Source organism: Callithrix jacchus, chromosome 15 (genome assembly GCF_049354715.1).
Source record: "Callithrix jacchus isolate 240 chromosome 15, calJac240_pri, whole genome shotgun sequence".
NCBI classification, from domain to species: domain Eukaryota; kingdom Metazoa; phylum Chordata; class Mammalia; order Primates; family Cebidae; genus Callithrix; species Callithrix jacchus.
In genome coordinates, this window is record NC_133516.1 from 74,096,264 (window position 1) to 74,116,286 (window position 20,023).

At 40.3% G+C, this 20,023-nt stretch overlaps 1 protein-coding gene across 32 annotated transcripts in view; it reads left to right on the forward strand.

Annotated features, from left to right (window-relative positions):
* Positions 1 to 20,023, forward strand: part of LOC144579590 (uncharacterized) — a 171,230-nt gene that overhangs the window by 4,226 nt on the left and 146,981 nt on the right. For 17 of the 32 annotated variants that reach the window (XM_078351837.1, XM_078351823.1, XM_078351816.1 and 14 more), the window contains exons 2-3: positions 2,012 to 2,132; positions 19,371 to 19,463. In XM_078351837.1, the coding sequence (XP_078207963.1) occupies positions 2,012 to 2,040 (29 nt within the window). In that variant the 3' untranslated portion in view covers positions 2,041 to 2,132; positions 19,371 to 19,463. The remainder of the gene's footprint in view (positions 1 to 2,011; positions 2,133 to 19,370; positions 19,464 to 20,023) is intronic. The other 15 variants (XM_078351838.1, XM_078351839.1, XM_078351842.1 and 12 more) reach the window with 2 other exon arrangements.

The following is a 20,023-nucleotide window of genomic DNA, read 5'->3' on the forward strand; positions in this document are numbered from 1 at the left end:
ATAGAATATTAGAAACACTAGAATGAAAGACAACAAAAATCTGGATGAATTTTCAATACTTTTAAGTATGATAAATGTAAATCTTGTTATCTGCAGAAGAACAAAGAAGAAATTTATAATAGTGAATCCCATTCTGGAACTTATTTTGATACTGTTTAAGAATCAGCACAAAATGAAATTTATAATTTATAAGATAAACTTTATTACGTAAAATCTGTAGTTTTGTAATGAAATTTTTTTTCAGCCAAAAATTTGAGTGACATTGCTAGTGACAGAAATGTTGGCTACTTAGTGCTCAGAAGTTCTATTGTTAAAAGATCAATGTGTTAAACATTTATGTATTTCACCAGAATGCTCTTAAAGCTTGTGGTGCAAGTGAAGAAAATTTGTGATTATCAATGAGAAAAAAATTTAAAAGAATATAATCAGTTTCTTTTCTTTCTTTTCTTTTTTTTTTTTTTGAGATGGAGTTTTGCTCTTGTTACCCAGAGTGGAGTGCAATGACATGATCTCGGCTCACCGCAACCTCCGCCTCCTGGGTTCAAGCAATTCTCCTGCCTCAGCCTCCCGAGTAGCTGGGACTACAGGCGCGCACCACCATGCCCAGCTAATTTTTGTATTTTTAGTAGAAATGGGGTTTCACCTTGTTGACCAGGATGGTCTCGATCTCTTGACCTTGTGATCCACTGCCTTGGCCTCCCAAAGTGCTGGGATTATAGGTGTGAGCCACCGCGCCCGCCAGTTTCATACATTAAATACTTGAAAACTTAGAACTCCCAAGAAGGTTATCAGAGTTAGGATAAAGCAATTGAAAAGACTTAGGGCCAATCGCAGTGGCTCACACTTGTAATCCCAGGACTTTGGGAGGCTGAGTTGGAGAGATCGCTTGAGACCAGGAGTTCGAGACCAGCCTGGCCCACATGGTGAAATCTCATCTCTACTAAAAATACAAAAATTAGCCCAGGATGGTGGTACATGCCTGGGTGGTAATCCCAGGAGGTTGAGACATGAGAATGGTTAGGACCAGGGAGATGGAGAATACAGTGAACCAAGATCTCCTCACTATATTCCAGCCCGGATGACAGAGCAAGCCTATCTCAAAAAAAAAAAAAAAGATTTAGAAGGTACTGTCAGAATTTTTAGCACTACTATATAGTTAGATATAATTGAGCATTTCATACACATTTACTAGAACTTCAAAAGGATTAATATTGATGTGAACATGACATTGTACTCTGGACCCACCTGTTAAAAACCAGATGTACCCAAATGAGAAAACAGCTTTTTGAAAAATATGTAAATCAAGGAGGTACATTTAAAATCATTGTTTGTTTTATGTGAATGTGTTTTAATGATTTACTTAAAATGCAAATTTAAAGGTTTTTGAATATAATCATTTTAGTTGATTTTGTGACCCTGGGAAACATTTAATACAATGTATTATCTTTATTGTGAGTAGACAAGAAAGAATTATATTTAATTGAGAAATAGTTCCATAAAGACTTAATTGGAATACTGTACCAAATAAGAAAATTGTCATTGGATTTAATACAAAAAGTGCTAATATAATTCTAGAGAGAGTATGGAGTTTCAGCCAAAGGTTTAGAAAAAATGTGGATGTTTTAATTTGGCACTAAATTATCAAATTCAATTTTGGATAAATCAATACAATAAGTCAGGGAACTCATGTTTTTCTTGATAAACAGTATTTACTACCACACAGCAAATAAGTAGCAGAAATAACTATAAATTAAGTAATGCAAATTGAACCTTGTTGGACAAGCCTGTAGTGCTAGATCTGCAAAAGCAGTGTGGAAGTCAGTAAGTTCTGCCTTCTCTCCCCCTGAGTCCTGCCCCTGTGTTGGAAGTCAGTAGGTTCTGTATGTTCAGTGTAATAGAAACAAATGGAGCTGCTGTTTGAAAAATATATTTTAAAGAATCTTGGCCTTAATAAATATTTTAATGGAGATGTCAGTATTTATTTCATAGTTTTTGTTTGTTTGTTTTTTAGATGAAATCTCATCTGTTGCCCAAGTTTGAGTGCTGTGGTGCAGTCTCAGCTTACTGCAACCTCCACCTCCCGGGTTTAAGTGATTTTCCTGCCTCAGCCTCCCGAGTAGCTGGAATTACAGGTGTGTGCTACCATGCCTGGCTAATTTTTGTAATTTTAGTAGAGATGGGGTTTCACCATGTTGGCCAGGCTGGTCTTGAACTTCTGATCTCAAGTCATGAGCCTACCTCAACCTCCCAAAGCGCTGGGATTACAGATGTGAGCTGCCGTTCTCAGCAGTATTTACTTTAGCTTTAGAAGAAAACATGTTTTAGTTATTAGAGCTGACATGATTTCAGTAAAACAATTGGACATATATAAACAAAGTAAAGTTGAAACAAGTGTAAGGTATTATAGATAAGAAAAAAATAAGTATCCTGTTTGAAAAAAACATGAAGTATCAATTTTAAGAGAACAGTTATTGGATTTTCTAATAAATGAATGTATTTGATGAACAAAAGTGAAAAATGTAACAAACTTTTAAGCCCTTTTAATTTTTTAAATCTTGAAATAAAGCCCACTGGTTTGTGAAGCTCCATGAATTGAGAGTGAACAGAACATAGTAAGTAAACCAGTAAGTTAAAAGATATTTCAATAAGTGATTTTTGTGACTTACTCAACAATAACAGAGATAATGAATCAGTTCTGTATGTTCTTAGACTACATTATAAAGTCATGAAATGTTTAATTGCTATTCATAAGAAACTGAGGATTCAACACTAAAAACAATATAATTGATGTTAAGGAAATTCTCTACTTAAATAATTCATTTAATAATTACCCATTTAATGAGGAAGTTGTTGGAAAAATTTAATGTTGCTTCTTATGTCAACTCATCACCCCATACTGGGGCAAAATCTAGTGACAACTGCATCAAAAGATTAATAACTTTCAAAAATCAAGAAATGATTTAGACTTATTAGAACTGTCAAATTATTTTTGTTCCAAGTTACATTGTCATTTTATGATATATGTTGTTTATTTAGAAATAGCAGGAGATATGTTTTTAAATTTTTGATTTACATATTGACCAGTTCAAGATGGCTTCTTGTTTTGTTTGTAAAATCTGGAGAGATCACATGAAACATAAAATCTAGATTTTTTACTTCTCTTGAAAGATCAGAGGATCTGACAACACTGGGCTAATATTCCTACATGCCAGAGATTACCAAGGAGTGGCTGCTTTTTTAAGATTGGTCGTCAGCTCTTCAGCTCCCCAGAGTTAACCACTTGTCCCTTGCCTCTTGCCTGGTCTCTAAGCATTTGAATTTGTGTGGCCTCTGCTGTAGTTTTAAGCCTGGGTTCTTGACAGATGGTAGTGTCACTTAATCCGTTTAATAAGGAAATCAAGAACAAGTTGCCTGCTCACCCCAATGGTGAGTGTGTGTGTGTGTGTGTGTGTGTGTGTGTGTGTGAGACAGAGAGAGAGAGAGAGAGACAGAGACAGAGACAGAAAAGTGAGTTTTATTTTAAACATGCAGAGTTTGAGGTACCAGCAACTGATCAATGAGAAATCCAATAAGCAGACCTGGTGCTCAGAGATGAGTTAGGTGAGAAGTATGTTAAGTCATTTTCCATGAGAGTGGATGAGATGTCCAAGGGAGAAAACAGAGAGAGACCAGATTCAAGGAAAGACCCGGAGCGGGGGGCAACCATATTTAAGGGTGGGAAGGAGGCAGAACAGCCAGGTAACAAGACAATCTGATACAATAATTAGGTTGCAGAAGACAGCATGTTGGGGTAGCTGGTTATTCTTTTGGCCAGTTTGGTGGTGTATTGGTTAGGATATAAATTTGGCTGTTGCTGCAGAGATTTAAAAAAAAAAACAACAGTATCATAATCCAGATGGAAGTCCAGGTAGCAGTATAGGTCTGAAGCTCTCTCTCTCTCTCTCCTATATCTCCATTCCCTTTTTGGCGGTGCTGTGGCCTACAAAATCCAGTATGGCCCATCACTGTATCTACATTTTGGCCATTTAGAAGGTGAAAAACAGGGAGAGGTGGGACTGCCCTTCTGTTAATGCACAACCTGGAAGTTGGACACATTGCATCTATTCTGTTCCTTCGGCGATAGCCTAGTCACACTTATCTCAAAAAGAGGTTGAAAAATGTAGTCTTTATCCTGTGAAGTCATGGGCTGGCTACTGCCATGGAACAAAGGGAGAATGCATATGGGGAGACAGCACTCAGGCTGTCTTAACAGTTGATGAAGTAAAAGTGGCACTTGAGAAGGAGAAAGGGGAAGGGAGTATGGTAAACTTCTGGGATTGGACAAAAGTAGCTCCCTGTGGCTAAAACAGAGTAAGGCTAGTAATAGAGCTATCCTTGGAGAAGCCTGGCGTTATTACAGTGATTAATATATAGCAAATGCATGCTAGACAGATGAAGGAAAATGGTGCCCTTTGGAGATAGAAGCCTTCCAGATTTCTGAGGTAGAAGCCTTCCAGGAGGAAGAAAAGAAGGGAAGGCAGGCAAGCATGTGGAAGCCTGACTCCCAGGGAAGACTTCAGCAAGCTTTTCCCATTCCAGGGATCAAAGAATACCCAAGAAACATCCAGGGCACGGCTGATTGTGTCAGTCAGGGTTCTACCACAGGAAAAGAACCAATAGGAGTTACATATAGTTGTCCCTTGGTATCTGTGGGGTGTTGGTTCCAGGACCCCGCCCCTACATTAGCACCGCCACCCTTTGCACGTACCAAAATCTGCAGATGCTCAAATCCCTGATGTAAAATGGCATAGTATTTGGTTATAACTTAGAGACATCTTCTTGTATACTTTAAATGATCTCTACATTACTTAGGTTTAACACAATGTAAACACTATGTAAATAGTTATTTGTATTTGTAATGCGGTTATTTTTCATTGTTTTTTTTTTAAAAAATATTTTCCTTTTTATTTATTTATTTTTTTTGAGACCAAGTCTTGCTCTGTTGCTCAGGCTGCAGTGCAGTGGAACCATCTCAGCACTGCAATCTCTGCCTCCCAGGTTAAAGCAATTCTTCTGCCTCAGCCTCCCAAGTAGCTGGGATTACAGGTACCTGCCACCACACCCGGCTAATTTTTGTATTTTCAGTAGAGACGGGGTTTCACCATGTTGGCCAGGCTAGTCTTGAACCCCTGGACTCAGGTAATCCACCTACCTGGGCCTCCCAAAGTGTTGGGATTACAGGAGTAAGCCACCATACCCGGCCTAAGAAATATTTTCAAACCATGGTTGGTTGAATCTGCAGATGCAGAACCCACAGATGTGGAGGGCCAGCTGTATATGTATCAGAGAGATATGTATGATAGAGAAATAGAATGAGAGAGAGAGAGAAAGAAAGATTTATTTCAAGGAATTGGCATAATATGAAATTTCATGCAGCAGGCCGACAGGCTAGGAACTTGGGCAGGAGCTGATAAGGCATCCACAAGAAGAATTTCTTCTCCCTGAGGGAAACCTCAGTTTTACTAAGGCCTTTCAGCTGATTGGATGTGGTCCACCCATGTTATTGAGGATAATCTTTTTTAAGGTAATTGACATCTACAAAATATCTTCAAGGCAACACCTAAGTTAGTGTTTGATTAAATAAGTGGGTACTCTATCCTAGCCAATTCGGCACAAAACTAACCATTACTGCTTACCTCAAATGCGAAAACCCAGGGCACAAGACATTAACATGGGAATTACACCATACTCATCCAGGAATTAGGTTTTGGATCTGAGAGGTACCAAAGAATTTATATTTTTTCCTTTTCTGTGCTGAAAACTGTTCTGTTTTTTTTTTTCATTGCCATTTTCATTACCTCTTCTGATCTTTTTGTGAGGTTAAAAGTACAGAAAAGTTTAAAGACTGATAAAATGAACATTCATATTCCCACCACTTAGGATTAACAGTAGTGAACAGATCATCTGTAGACAATGCTTGGTGCATATGTGGATTAAGAACTGCCTGTGTTAATTTTGTAACTCCTCTTTCATGACAAAAGAATTACTTTGAGCAGGCTTGAGAAAAAATATAGTAGGATTTTTTGGCTCCTGTAACCGAAAAGTGAAAGGGTAGAAACAGCTTTACGCAGAGATGGATTTAGGCTAGGCTCAGAAACTGTTGTCAGACTCAATTTCTCTACATCTCTTTGCTTTCTTTCATATATGGGCTTCCTCCTTGGAGGGACCCTCAGAAGTCCTAGGCTTTATAGTTTCAAGTTCAACAGAAAGAACAGTTTCATCTTTCCACAGTTCTTAGAAATCTTGAGACTGAGTTTTATTGGGTAAGTGTTCACCCCTGAATCATTTCTGTGACCATATAGGACAGAATAAACTTGCCAGGCCCGAGACCAACCTTACCCAAATCACACAGATTGAGAATCTGGGAGGGGTGGCTCTATCATGGAGAATTGATGTGCTGTTTCCATAAGAAGGAATATATAGCAACAGGAGGCAGCCAAATACCCAAGCAGATAAGAATGGCTACCCAGTGAAACCCCACCTCCAAGCCAAAGACAGTTTAAAGACTGAAAGCCAAATTACAAGTTAAATCCTTGGACTGGTTTGAGGATTTGTCTTCCTGTTTGGTGTACTTTCCTCTGACTGGTTCCCACATACCTACCCTTTCCTAATTGGTTTTCTACACTGTCAAGCCTACCTTTGAGTGGTATCTTTGCTTTAACCTTTTTCTGCATACTCACAAACCAATCAGCCTGCACTCCCCATCTTGTGCCTGTAACGACCCAAGACTCAGTTGGTAGAGATGACCTTACTTCCAGGAAGATGACCTGCCCTTCCTGTCCCCTCTTCAGCTTCCCTCTCTTCTAAGAGCTGTTTTCATCATCAGTTAAATTCTCCATCTTCACCATCCTTCAGTTGTCCACGTGACCTCATTCTTCTTGGATGCTGAGGGCAAGAGCTCAGGACCCACCAGTGCCAGTACCCAGAAAGGCTATCACACCAGCCCTTTACCTGCACCAGCGGAGGGCAGCCGCTCCATGCAGTGAGGCAAGGGGCTAACTGAGCTGCTAACACACCCGTGTCCATTGATGGCAAAACTAAAGGAGCACTGTAATGCCCCCTCTGGGGCTTCGGGGTCACAGGCACCCTCACTTGGGTGCTGCCACATTCCCCTTGAGATGACGTGGCTGGTCAGCTATGGCCTTGCATAGAGCTTGCACCTATGTTGGTGCCTGGAGCATCTAGCTGGACCCACACTCGCTTGCTCACATGCTCCCTCCCACAAGAGGTTGAGTGCAGTCAGCCAAGTAGATAGGGTGCCCCTTCTGCAAGTCCAGCAAAGGGACTGAGAAAAATCCTGCATCACTGGGTGAGCACATATTCCCACCACTGTGAAAACAGCACTGGATTTGAAGTCCAGCCAACTCACAATCCTTTCTGGCTTGAATATTTAATACTGACATAACTTTACTCATTTAAAATCTCTGGGTCTCAGGCCAGGCGTGGTGGCTCATACCTGTAATCCCAGCTCTTTGGGAGGCTGAGGCCAGCAGATCACAAGGTCAGGAGTTTGAGACCAGCCTGGCCAACACAGTGAAACCCCATCTCTACTAAAAATACAAAAATTAGCCAGGTGTGGTGGCACACACCTGTAATCCCAGCTACTTGGGAGGCTGAGGCAGGAGAATTGCTTGAACCCGGGAGGTGGAGGTTGCAGTGAACTGAGATCAGGCCACTGCACTCCAGCCTGGGTAACAGAGTAAGACTCTCAAAAAAATAAAAAAATAAAATCTCTCATTCTCAGTTTCCTTATCTGTCAAAAAGAGGTAATAATATCCTTTGGGGGATATGAAGAGTGACTAGCATGTATAAAAGCACCTAGAGAAATGCCTGGTCTAGAAAGTTCAATGTTTGCTAATTTCCTTTCTGTTATTAACCCGCCTTTTTGTGGCACCCAGAGGGAAGTGCAAGAAAAAGTTACTACTATACTAACAATAATCATAACAGCTACCACTTCTTGACTGTTGGGTATCATGTGTGGTGTTAGGTTGTACCCTTCTGTGGCCATGCCAGCTGCACAGCTCCAGGGGGCCAGCCACACAGGCAGCAATGCACATGGCGTACATGGCACACTGGGGAATGTGCCAGCAGTCCCGCTCCACATGCACTCACCGACTGTCCTCACACTGGCACTGTGAAGAAGGTCCTGTAATTTTTTTTCTTTGGGATGGAGTCTTGCTCTGCCTCCCAGGCTGGAGTGCAGTGGCATGATCTCAGCTTGCTGCAACCTCTGCCACCTGGGTTCAAGCAATTCTCCTGTCTCAGCCTCACCAGTAGCTGGGACTACAGGCGCATGCCCACCACGCCTGGCTAATTTTTGTATTTTTAGTGGAGACGGGGTTTCGTCATGTTGGCCAGGTTGGTCTCAAACTCCTGACCTCCAGTGATCCACCCGTCTCGGCCTCCCAAAGTGCTGGGATTACAGGTGTGAGCCACTGTGCCTAGCCAGATGGTCCTGTTATTAACCCCATCTACAAAGGAACCTTATACCCTAGGTTCAGGAATTTGCTCAAGGTTTTTTAGCTATTAAGTGACATGAACAAGTGGGAACCATACCCTTTGGGGATACTTTGCTGTGGCATTTAAAAAGTAACTAGTTTTGAGTTACAGAATTACTGTAATCCTGCAATGGCAGAGGGCAGGGAGCTGTGGGAGAGGACAGACCATTTCATTTTGAAAAACTGTCTCCAACTACACCATCCTCTGCCATAAAAAAAGCTTACCTGAAACCTCAGAGCTGAGAATATGACCAGCTGTCTCATTTACTATTCTAGCCTCTAGGAAAGAGACAGAAAAATAAACAGTCTGGAGTATATTTTAACTCCAAATAATTTGAATCAAATATAGCAACTGTGAAATGTGTCATATTGACAAGCTTTAGAACCACATATTTTCTTTATTTACTAAGTAGATATTGTCTGAATGTGGTAGCAGAAGTTTCTTCTAGGGACCTATAACTTCTAGGTACAAAGGCGCTGTTTCTTGGATTTTTTTCTATGAAATTAAATAGTGGTAATACTATGATAGATGCTCATTATTCTGCTGGAAGGACTTCAAGCTTATTTGCTGCAATCATCTCATCCTCATAGAGCATTAGTAGTCAGCTCTCTCTTACTGTAGGATGTTTTTATGACGTTGGGACATCTTTCTAAAGGTTAAGAGCCCTCATTAAGTTGTTTACTTCAAAACCATGAATTTCAGATTCTTTAAAAGACATTTTATAAATCACAAACTCCATTTTCCTTTGATATGCTTTCATGATAGGTTTTGCCAAAACTTACTGTAGCTGTCTGTGGTCTGAGCCATTTAGATTTGGGGAAGCATCCATTGTCACTATGTCAGAGCCAGGTCACTAGGCTGTGTGTGGTACCCAACATTATTCTCATAAGATATTCATGACTCCTTGCTCAGGCAGCTTAACAGCAACCTGAGCTATCAAGAGTGCAGCTGAGAGTAAGTCAAAGGAGATGTGCTGTAGCTTCCCAGAGCTCATGCCCTTTACTCTTGAAAGAATTATTTCAGAACCTATTTGCTTCATAGAGGCACAGTTGAATGCATATATAGTTTTCTGAGAAATAATTTGAATATCATCAAATTCATCTATTTAAAGTACACAACTTAGTGGATTTCAGTATATTCACACTTTTGTACAAACATCACCACTATCTAATTTCAGAACTTTTTCATCAACCCCAAATCAACCCCATATCCATTAGCAGTCAGTCTTCATTCTTTCTCCTCCCACTCCAAGTTCCTGGCAACCACAAATCTACATTCTCTCTATGGATTTTCATTTTCTGAACGTTCCAGACAAATGGAATCATATAATATGTGGTCTTTTTTTTTTTTTTACTTAGCATAATGTTTTCAAGGTTCATTCATGCTGTAGCACGTATCAGCATTTCATTGCTTTTTGCGGCTGCATGATATGCCACTGTATGGACTATAGAATGGCACATGGCACTTATCCTTTTAGCAGTTGCTTCCACTTTTTGGCTATTGTGAATAATGCTGGTATGAACATACACACACAGGTTTTTGTGTGAATTATTTGCTTTCAATTTTCTGATACATGTAGGAGTGGAATTGCTGGATCATAAGGTAAATCTATGTTTGACTTTTTGAGAAACTGCCAACTGTGTTCCAAAGCAGCTGCACCATTTTACATTCCCACCAGCAATGTAAAGGGCTCCAATTTCTCCATATCCTTGACAATACTTGTCAAGGTCTGTATTTTTTATTATAACCAGTTTAGTGGATGTGAAATACTCACTCACTGAGGTTTTGATTTGTGTTTTACTAATGATGCCAAACTAATGATGTTAGACATATTTTTTATGCTTATTGGTCATTTGAATATTTTGTTTGGCGAATATTTAAATCCTTTGTTGATTTTTAAATTTAGCTGTTTGTCTTTTTATCTATTTACGTATTTATTTGTTTGAGACGGAGTCTCACTCTGTCTCCTAGGCTGGAGTGCAGTGGCACGATCTTGGCTCACTGCAACCTCTGCCTTCCGGGTTTAAGTGATTCTCCTGCCTCAGTCTCCCAAGTATCTGGGATTACAGGCACCCGACACCATGCCTGGCTAATTTTTGCATTTTTAGTAGAGACAGAGTTTCACTATGTTGGCCAGGCCGGTCTTGAACTCCTGACCTCATGATCCATCTGCCTCAGCCTCCCAAAGTGCTGGGATTATAGGCGTGAGCCATGGTGCCTGACCGTCTTTTCACTTTCTGATGGTAACCTTGGAAGCACAAAAGCTTTTAATTTTGAAGAAATCCAATTTATTTTTTCTTTTTTTGCTCATGCTTTAGGTGTCATATCTAGGCAATTATTAGTCAGGAAGATTTACACCTATGGTGTTTTCTGGAAGTTTATAGTTTTAGCTCTTATATATAGATCTGTGATTTATTTTAGTTTTTGTATATGGTGTGAGGTGGGGGGTCTATCTTCATTCTTTTACATATGAATGTCTGGCTGTCCCAGTGATAGTTGTTGAGAAGACTATTCTTTCCCTCATTTAATTGTCTTGGCACCATTGTCCAAAATCAATTGACCATAAATATATGGATTTATTTCTGGATTCTCAATTCTATTCTATTGACTTATATGTCTGTCTATCTTCGGCCAGTACCACATAGTCTTGATTATTGTACCTATGCACTATGTTTTGGAACTCAAAAGTATGAATCTTCCAACTCTGTTCTGAGACTATTTTGGCTATTCTGGGTTCCTTGAATTCCATATGAATTTTAGGTTCAGCTTTTCAATTTCTGCAAAGAAGCCAGCTGGAATTTTTGTGGTAATTAATGAATATTGCCATCCTAACAATGTTAAGTATTCTAATCCATGAACACGAATGTCTTTCCATATCTTTTTAGATCTTCTTTAATTTCTTTCAATTATGTTTTATAGTTTTCAGGGTCCAAGTCTTATACTTCTTTTGTCGAATTTATTCCTAAGTATTCTGTTTTCATGGTATTACAAATAGAATTGTTTTCTGAATTTAAATTTCAGATTTATTGATAGTTTATAGAAATATAATTTATTTTTGTATGCTAATCATATCCAGCAACCTGGCAGAACTTGTTTATTAGCTCTAATTGCTTTTATATAGATTCCTTAGAATTTTTGGCTAGAGATTCCTTAGAATTTTTGGCTAGGCCTCGTGGCTCATACCTGTAATCCCAGAACTTTGGGAGGCCAAAGTGGGCAGATCACATTCTGGCTAACATGGTGAAACCCCATCTCTACTAAAAATACAAAAAATAGCCAGGTGTGGTGGCAGGTGCCTATAGTCCCAGTTACTTGGGAGTCTGAGGCAGGTTAATTGCTGGAGCCTGGGAGGCAGAAGTTGCAGTGAGCCGAGATCATGTCACTGCACTCCAGCCTGGGTGATGCAGCTAGACTCCGTCTTAAAAAAAAAAAAAATTTCTATGTATGAGATTATGTCTACAAATAGAGACAGTGTTTTGTGTCTTTCTTTCCAATCTGGATGCCTATTTGTTTTATTTCTTTTTTTCCTTATTTTTCTTTGAGATGGAGTCTTGCTCTCATCAGCCAGTCTGGAGTGCAGTGGCACGATCTTGGCTCCCTGCAATCTCCGCCTCCTGGGTTCAACGGATTCTCCTGCCTCAGCCTCCTGAGTAGCTGGTTCTATAGGCATGTGCCACCACACCTGGCTAATTTTTGTATTTTTAGTAGAGACCAGGTTTCACCATGTTGGCCAGGCTGGTCTTGAACTCCTGGCCTCAGGTGATCCGCCTGCCTCAGCCTCCCAATCTTTATTTCTTTTTATTTATCCTTCTTGCCTAATTGTTCTTGCTTATTCCTGTTCTTATTGGGAAATATTTAGTCTTTTGTCATTAAATATGATTTTAGCTGTAGGCTTTTCTTTTTTTTTCCTTTTTTGAGATGGAGTCTTGCTCTGTTGCCCAGGCTGGAGTGCAGTGGTGCTATCTTGGCTCACTGCAACCTCCACCTCCTGGGTTCAAGCAATTTTCCTGCCTCAGCTTCCTGAGTAGCTGGGATTACAGATGTGCCACCATGCCCAGCTAATATTTTAGTATGTTTAATAGAGACAGGTCTCACCTTGTTGGTCAGGCTGGTCTGGAACTCCTGACCTCATGATTGCTCACCTTGGCCTCCCAAAGTGCTGGGATTACAGGCGTGAGCCACTATGCCTGGCTAGCTGTAGGCTTTTCATAGATATCATTTATAAGGTTAAGGAAGTCTCCTTCTAGTCCTAGGTTTTTGAGTATTTGTATCTTGAAGGGCTGTTTTATTTTCTGTTCAACTTGTCTTTTCAGACTCTATTGAGAAGATAATGTGGTTTTTTGCTGAGGCTCTTTGCATCTACATTCATTAGCAATATTGGCCTGTAGTGAGTTTTTTTCTTTGGATGTCAGGGTAATGCTGACCTCATAAAGTGTTAAAAGTGTTTTCTTAACACTTTTTTTTAAATGAAAAGTTTTAGAAATACTGGTGTATTTCAAAATGGTGTTAATTCTTTAAACATTTTATTGAATTCACTAATGAAGACTTTGGACCTAAATTTCCTTTGGTGAGATTATTTGTTTAATTACTAAATTAATCTCTTGTAATACATGTGTTCATTTTCCATTTTCTTGAGTTTGTTTTGGTAGTTTGTGTCTTTTTAGGAATTTTTCCATTTCATTACAGATTATGTATCTTTTAGCAGTTGTTCATAGTATTAGTTTATAATCCTTTTTATTTCTGTAAGATTTGTAATTATGTCCCTCTTTCATTACTGGTTTTAGCAATTTGAGACTTTTTAGTCCCTAATCAGTCTAAAGATTTTTCAATCTTGTTAATCTTTTAAAAGAATACAATTTTTTATTCTGTTGGTTTTCTCTATTTTTCTATTTTTATTTTATTAATTTTCACTCCAATATTTATTATCTCTTTCTGCTTGCTTTGAGTTTAGTTTGTTCTCACTTTTCTAGTTTCTTAAGGTAGAAGGTTAAGTTATTGACTTGAAGTATTTCTTCCTTTTTAATAAGGGCATTTATAGCTATACATTTTTCTTTAAGCTCTGCTTTGATTGTCCCTATACATTTTGGTGTGTTGTATTTTTGTTTTATTCATCTCAAATTCTTTTCTTTTCTTTCTTTTTTTTTTTTTGACATGGAATTTCACTCGAGTTGCGCAGGCTGGAGTGCAATGGCACGATCATAACTCACTGCAACCTCCATCTCCCTAGTTTAAATAGTTCTCCTGCCTCAGTCTCCCAAGTAGCTGGAATTACAGGTGCATGCCACCATACCCAGCTAATTTTTATATTTTTAGTAGAGATGGGGTTTTGCCATATTGACCAGGCTGGTCTCAAACACCTGACCTCAGGTGATCTGCCCACTTTGGCCTCCCAAAGTGCTGGGATTACAGGGGTGAGCCACTGCACCTGGCCCTCAAATAATTTTTGAATTTCCCCTGTGGATTCTCCTTGCACTGATTGGTTACTTAGAAATGTACTATTTAATTTAATCTGTGAATTTTCCAGATTTCCTTCTGTCTTTTTTATTTCTAATTTTATCCCATAGTGGTTGAAGAACATACTTTGTATGATTTCTGCCTTTTAAATTTATTGAGAGCCAGTCATGGTGGCTCATGCCTGTAATCCCAGCACTTTGTGAGGCCAGGGCAGAAGGATTGCTTGAGCCCAGGAGTCTGAGACCAGCCTGGGCAATGAGGCGAGACCTTATTTCTACAAAAAAATGAAATAAAATTAGCTGGGCATGGTGGCACATGCTTGTGTTTCCAGCTGCTGGGGGCTAAGATGGGAAGATTGCTTGGGGCCAGGAGGTCAAGGCTGCAATGAGTCATGATTGCACCACTGTATTCCAGCCTCAGCAACAGAGCAAGATCCTGTCATAAAAAAAATTGTTGAAACTTGTTTTATTGCATAAAAATGTTCCATCCAGGAGATTGTTCCAGTTTCGCCTCAGAGTAATGTATATCCTACGGTTGTTGGGTAGAGTATCTGTAGATGCCTATTAGGTATAGTTGGTTAATAGTTTTTGAGTCATCTACGTCCTTGGTGATCTTCTGCCTTGTCCTGTTACTGAAAGTGGGACATTGAAGTCCTCAACTACTTTTGTTGAATTGTATATTTCTTCCTTCAATTCCCTCAGCTTTCTTTCATGTAGTTTGGGGCCCTGTTTTTAGGTGCATATAAGTTACCATTGTTACAATTTCTAGAACAATTGACCCTTTTATCATCATAGTAGAGACTTTTTGTCTCTACTAACATTTTTTTTTTTTTGTCTTAAAGTCTGTTTTGTCTGATATTAGGATAGGCACTGCAGCTCTCTTTTGGTTACTGTTTGCAAGGCATATCTTTCAGTTCTTTTACTTTCAATTTATTTGTCTCTTTGAGTCTAAAGTGTGTCTCTCATAGGCAGCATATAATTATTTCTTGGTTTTAAAAATCCATTCAGATAATCTATGCTTTTAGTTGAAGTATTTAATCCATTTACATTCAATGTAAGTCTTGATAAGATAGGATCTATGTCTGCCGTTGTGCTATTTTCTATATGTCTTACGTGTTTTTTATTCTGCTATTCCTCCACTATTGTATTTTGTGTTGGATATTTTTTCTTTCTCTCTCTCTCTCTCTCTCTCTCTCTCTCTTTTTTCTGGAGTCTTGCTCTGCCATGCAGGTTGGAGTGCAGTGGCATGATCTCAGCTCACTGCAACCTCCACCTCCCAGGTTTAAGCGATTCTCCTTCCTCAGCCTCCTGAGCAGCTGGGACTACAGGTGTGTGCCACCATGCCTGGCTAATTTTTTGCATTTTTTAGTAGAGATGGGGTTTCACTGTGTTAGCCAGGATGTTCTCCATCTTGCCTGCCTTAGCCTCCCACAGTGCTGGGATTGCAGGTGTGAGTCACTGCGCCTAGCCAAATAGGTATTTTCTAATGTAGCCTTTTAATTTCCATTTTTTTTCTAATGCCTAAATAATAACCTATCACTTGCTTTTTGTTCCACTATATTTTTTGTCTCATTTTCTTGTGGTTACCCTGGGGATTAAGATTAACATCTTAATTTATAGCAATCTGGTCTGTTTAATTCCAATGTAATTTAATAGTATAGAAAACTTTGCTCCTATGTGCTTTGCTCTATTTCTTCCTTCCTCCTTTGTGTTGTTATTTTAATACAAATTACATCTTTATACAATTCATGTTCATTAATTGATTTGTAATTATTGCCTTATGCAGTTATCTTTAAATAAAAAAGAATTATAAGGAAAACATACATTTATACTGTTTTGTATTTACCTTTATAGTTACCTTACTGATGCTCTGTATTTTTTCAAGTGTATTTATCTGTTTGTTTGTTTTTCTCTCTCTTTTTTTTTTTTTTTGAGACAAAATCTCACTTTGCTGCCCAAGCTGGAGTACAGTGACATGATCTTGGCTCACTGCAACCTCTGCCTCCCAGGTTCACAGGATTCTCCTGCCTTAGCCTGCCTGGGACTACAGGCACATACCACTATGCCAGGTTAATTTTTGTATTTTTAGTAGAGACCGGGTTTCACCATATTGACCAGGCTGGTCTCGATCTCCTGGCCTCAGGCAATCCTCCCACTTTGGCCTCCCAAAGTGCCATTATAGGCACAAGCCACTGCACCCAGCCTTTTTCAAGTATATTTGAATTACTATCTAGTGTCCTTTCATTTCAGCCTGAAGGTAGGTTTCTCTTAAATATTAATTCTCTTTCTTTTCTTTCTCCTTCCTCTCTCCCTCCCTTCCCTCCCCACTTCCTCCCTCCCTCTTTCTCTCCCTCTTTCTCTCCTTCCTTCCCTCCCTCCCTCCCTCCCTCCCTCCCTCCTTCCTTCCTTCCTTCCTTCCTTTGTCTCTCTTTTCTTTTTTCTTCTCTTCTCTTTTCTTTCTTCTTTCTTTCAAGACAGGGGCCTCACTTTGTCACCTAGGCTGAAGTGCATAACTTACTGTAACCTCAGACAACTGGACTCAAGTGATCCTTCCACTTCTGTCTCCATAGTAGCTGGGACCACAGGTGTACACCATCATGCCTGGCTACTTTTCGTATTTTTTGTAGAGACAGGGTTTTATCATGTTGCCCAGGCTGGTCTTGAACTTCTGGCCTCAAGCGATCTGCCTGCCTCTGCCTCCCAAAGTGCTGAGATTATAAGCATGAGCCATTGTGTTCAGCCCAGTATTTCTTATAGGGCATGTTTGCTAGTTATGAATTCTCCCAGTTTCTGTTTACTTGGAAATTCCTTAATTTCACCTTTAGTTTTGTCAAATATAGAAAGTTGTTTGAAAGCATTTTTTACTTTAAGCTCCTGGAATATGCCATCCCACTACCTTCTGGTCTGCTAGTTCCTGTTGAGAAATCTAGCTATTAAATATTGTCAAGGATCTCTTAAAAATGATGAATTACTTCTCTTCTTACTACTATCAAGATTCTCTTGTTCTCTTTGGCCTTTGATTGATTGTGATATGTCTAGGTGTGAATATATTTGATTTTATCCTACCTGGAGTTGATGGAACTTCTTAGTTATATCATGTTTTACATTAAATTTGGGAAACTTTTGGCCATTACTTATTCAAATAGTCGTTCTGCCCCGTCTCTCCGCTCTTTCTGGAACTCTCATAATGCATGTTGGTAAACTCGATAGGGTCCCACATCTCTGAGGGGATGTACTCATTTTTCTTCATACTGTTTTTGGGATTACTGTTTTTCTTCATTCATTTTTCTGTCTGTTTTTCATAATGGGTACTATCAGTTGGCATGTATTGAAGTTTGTTTTTCTTTTTCTTTTTTTTTTTTCTGAGACAGATTTCACTCTTGTTGCCCAGGCTTGAGTGCAATGGCATGATCTCGGCTCACTGCAACCTCCACCTCTTGGGTTCAAGCAATTCTCCTGCCTTAGCCTTCCAAGCAGCTGGGATTATAGGTGTACGCCATCACGTCGGCTAATGTTTTGCATTTTTAGTAGAGATGGGGTTTTACCATGTTGGTCAGGCTGGTCTCGAACTCCTAACCTTGTGATCTGCCTGCCTTGGCCTCCCAAGTGCTGGAATTACAGGCATGAGCCACATGCTGGCTGGGCATACTGGTTTTTTTCTTGCTAAATCTGGTAATCCTATCCAGATGGAAACCTCTCTTTTCCTGCTAGGGAGGGACAGTCACCCAGCTGGAATAGCCAGGGGAAGCGTCTATGTTTAACTACCATAGGGACTTTGATTTCCAACCCAGGTTTCTATACAGCAACCAAACTCTCACACAAGGCTGACAGTAGAACAAAGACATTTTGCTCAGACAAGATCTTACCAACTCCTTCTGATTTTAGCCTATCCCCACACACCCCTGCCTTCATAAGTGTTTGGCATCTTCAGTTCCTGAGCTTTCCCCTCCCTGAGCCCCACTTTTGCAAGCAGTTGCTGAAGAGAGGAAAACTAAATCACTTCATGTTTGTCTGTTGTCCAAATTCTGAAGTTCCTGTGCCATCTCACACCTGTTATTCTCTTTCCTTTTCTTTGGCTTTGTTGGTTTTTACCTTTTCATTCTTTTGTTTTTCTTTTTGGAGACAGAGTCTTGCTCTGTCACCCAGGCTGGAGTGCAGTGGTGAAATCTCTGGTCACTACAACCTCCGCCTCCTGGGTTTAAGAGATTCTTCTGCCTCAGCCTCCTGAGTAGCTGGGACTACAGGCACATGCCACCATGCCTGGCTAATTTGTGTATTTTTAGTAGAGATGGGGTTTCATCATATTGGCCAGGCTAGTCTCTAACTCCTGACCTCATGATCTGCCCACCTTGGCCCCCCAAAGTGCTGGGATTACAGGCATGAGCCACAGCACCCGGCCTACCTTTTTATTCTTAAATTATCATTTTGGCAGGGTGTCTTGAAGGAGAAGAGAGAATTTTGGGGACAAACTTTTGCTAGAAGACATATAGAAAAGTGTGCAAATCATGAGTCTGAGCTCAATGAAGTTTACAGAGTGAACACAACCATGCAACCAGCACAGGGATCAAGAGAAAGAACATGACTAGATGCCTCAGATGGTAGTTCCAGTTACTGCCCACCTCTCTAAGGATAGCTACTGTCCTGCTTTCTAGAAAACTTTTTACAAGGACCAGATAGTAAATATTTTAGGCTTTCCAGACCATTGGGTATGTGTTGTAGCTAGTGAACTCGCCATTGTAGTAGAAAAGCAGCCATAAGGCTGGGCGTGGTGGCTCAAGCCTGTAATCCCAGCACTTTGGGAGGCTGAGTCGGGTGGATCACAAGGTCGAGAGATCGAGACCATCCTGGTCAAAATGGTGAAACCCTGTCTCTACTAAAAATACAAAAAATAAGCTGGGCATGGTGGCACGTGCCTGTAATCCCAGCTACTCGGGAGGCTGAGGCAGGAGAATTGCCTGAACCCAGGAGGCGGAGGTTGCGGTGAGCCGAGATCACATTATTGCGCTCCAGCCTGGGTAACAAGAGGGAAACTCCGTCTCAAAAAAAAAAAAAAAAAAAAAAAAAAAAGAAAAGCAGCCATAAATTATAGTAAATGAGTGGGCATGGCTGTGTTTCAATAAAACTTTATTTAGAAAGAAAGACATGGGCAAGATTTGGTCTGCAGCATGCCTGTACTGTTAACTTTTATCTGTACCTGACCCTCTCCTCCTCCATGTAGCTACATGTTGCAGAGACTAATTTCTAGTCAAGTGTGGTTGAGAGGTTAGAGACTCCCATCTTCCACCCAGATTCCATCCATAGATCAGTGGTTCTACCTCAGGAGATAGAGACCCTGAAAACATTGGGGTCTCTATCACCATTGCCCCCGCTTGTTCATAGGGTGAAGATTCTTCACCAGGAGAGACAAGAGGAGAAGAGCAGAGGTTTGGCCCCTATGCAGCATTTGAGTGATTACTCACATGACTTGCCCAGGTAAGGGGGATTTTTAGGTCCTTGGTTTTTTTTTGGACGGAGTCTCACTGTGTCTCTCAGGCTAGAGTGCAGTGGCACAATGTTGGTTCACCGCAACCTCTGCCTCCTGGGTTCAAGCAATTCTCCTGCCTCAGCCTCCCGAGTAGCTGGGACTACAGTCACATGCCACCATGCCCAGCTAATTTTTATGTTTTTAGTAGAGATGGGTTTTCGCCATGTTGGCCAGGTTGGTCTTGAACCCTTGACCTCAGGTAATCCACCCGCTTCAGCCTCCAACAGTGCTGGGATTACAGGGGTTAGCCACCATGCCCAGTCCCATTATCATCTTATGGGACCACAGTCATAGATGTAGCTCACTGCTGACTGAACTGTGATACAAGGCACATGTACGTGCTTAGTTCTATTGCTACACAGAGTGTATAGGAAAAAACTGGTTTGTCCCTCCCATCCCCGATTCCAGCTTCAGCTCCACCGGTCCTGGGGGTGTGCACTGAACTGGCTTTTTAGGACACTCTCCCGCTCCCACCGCTGCCATAGACACATATATTAAACACACACAC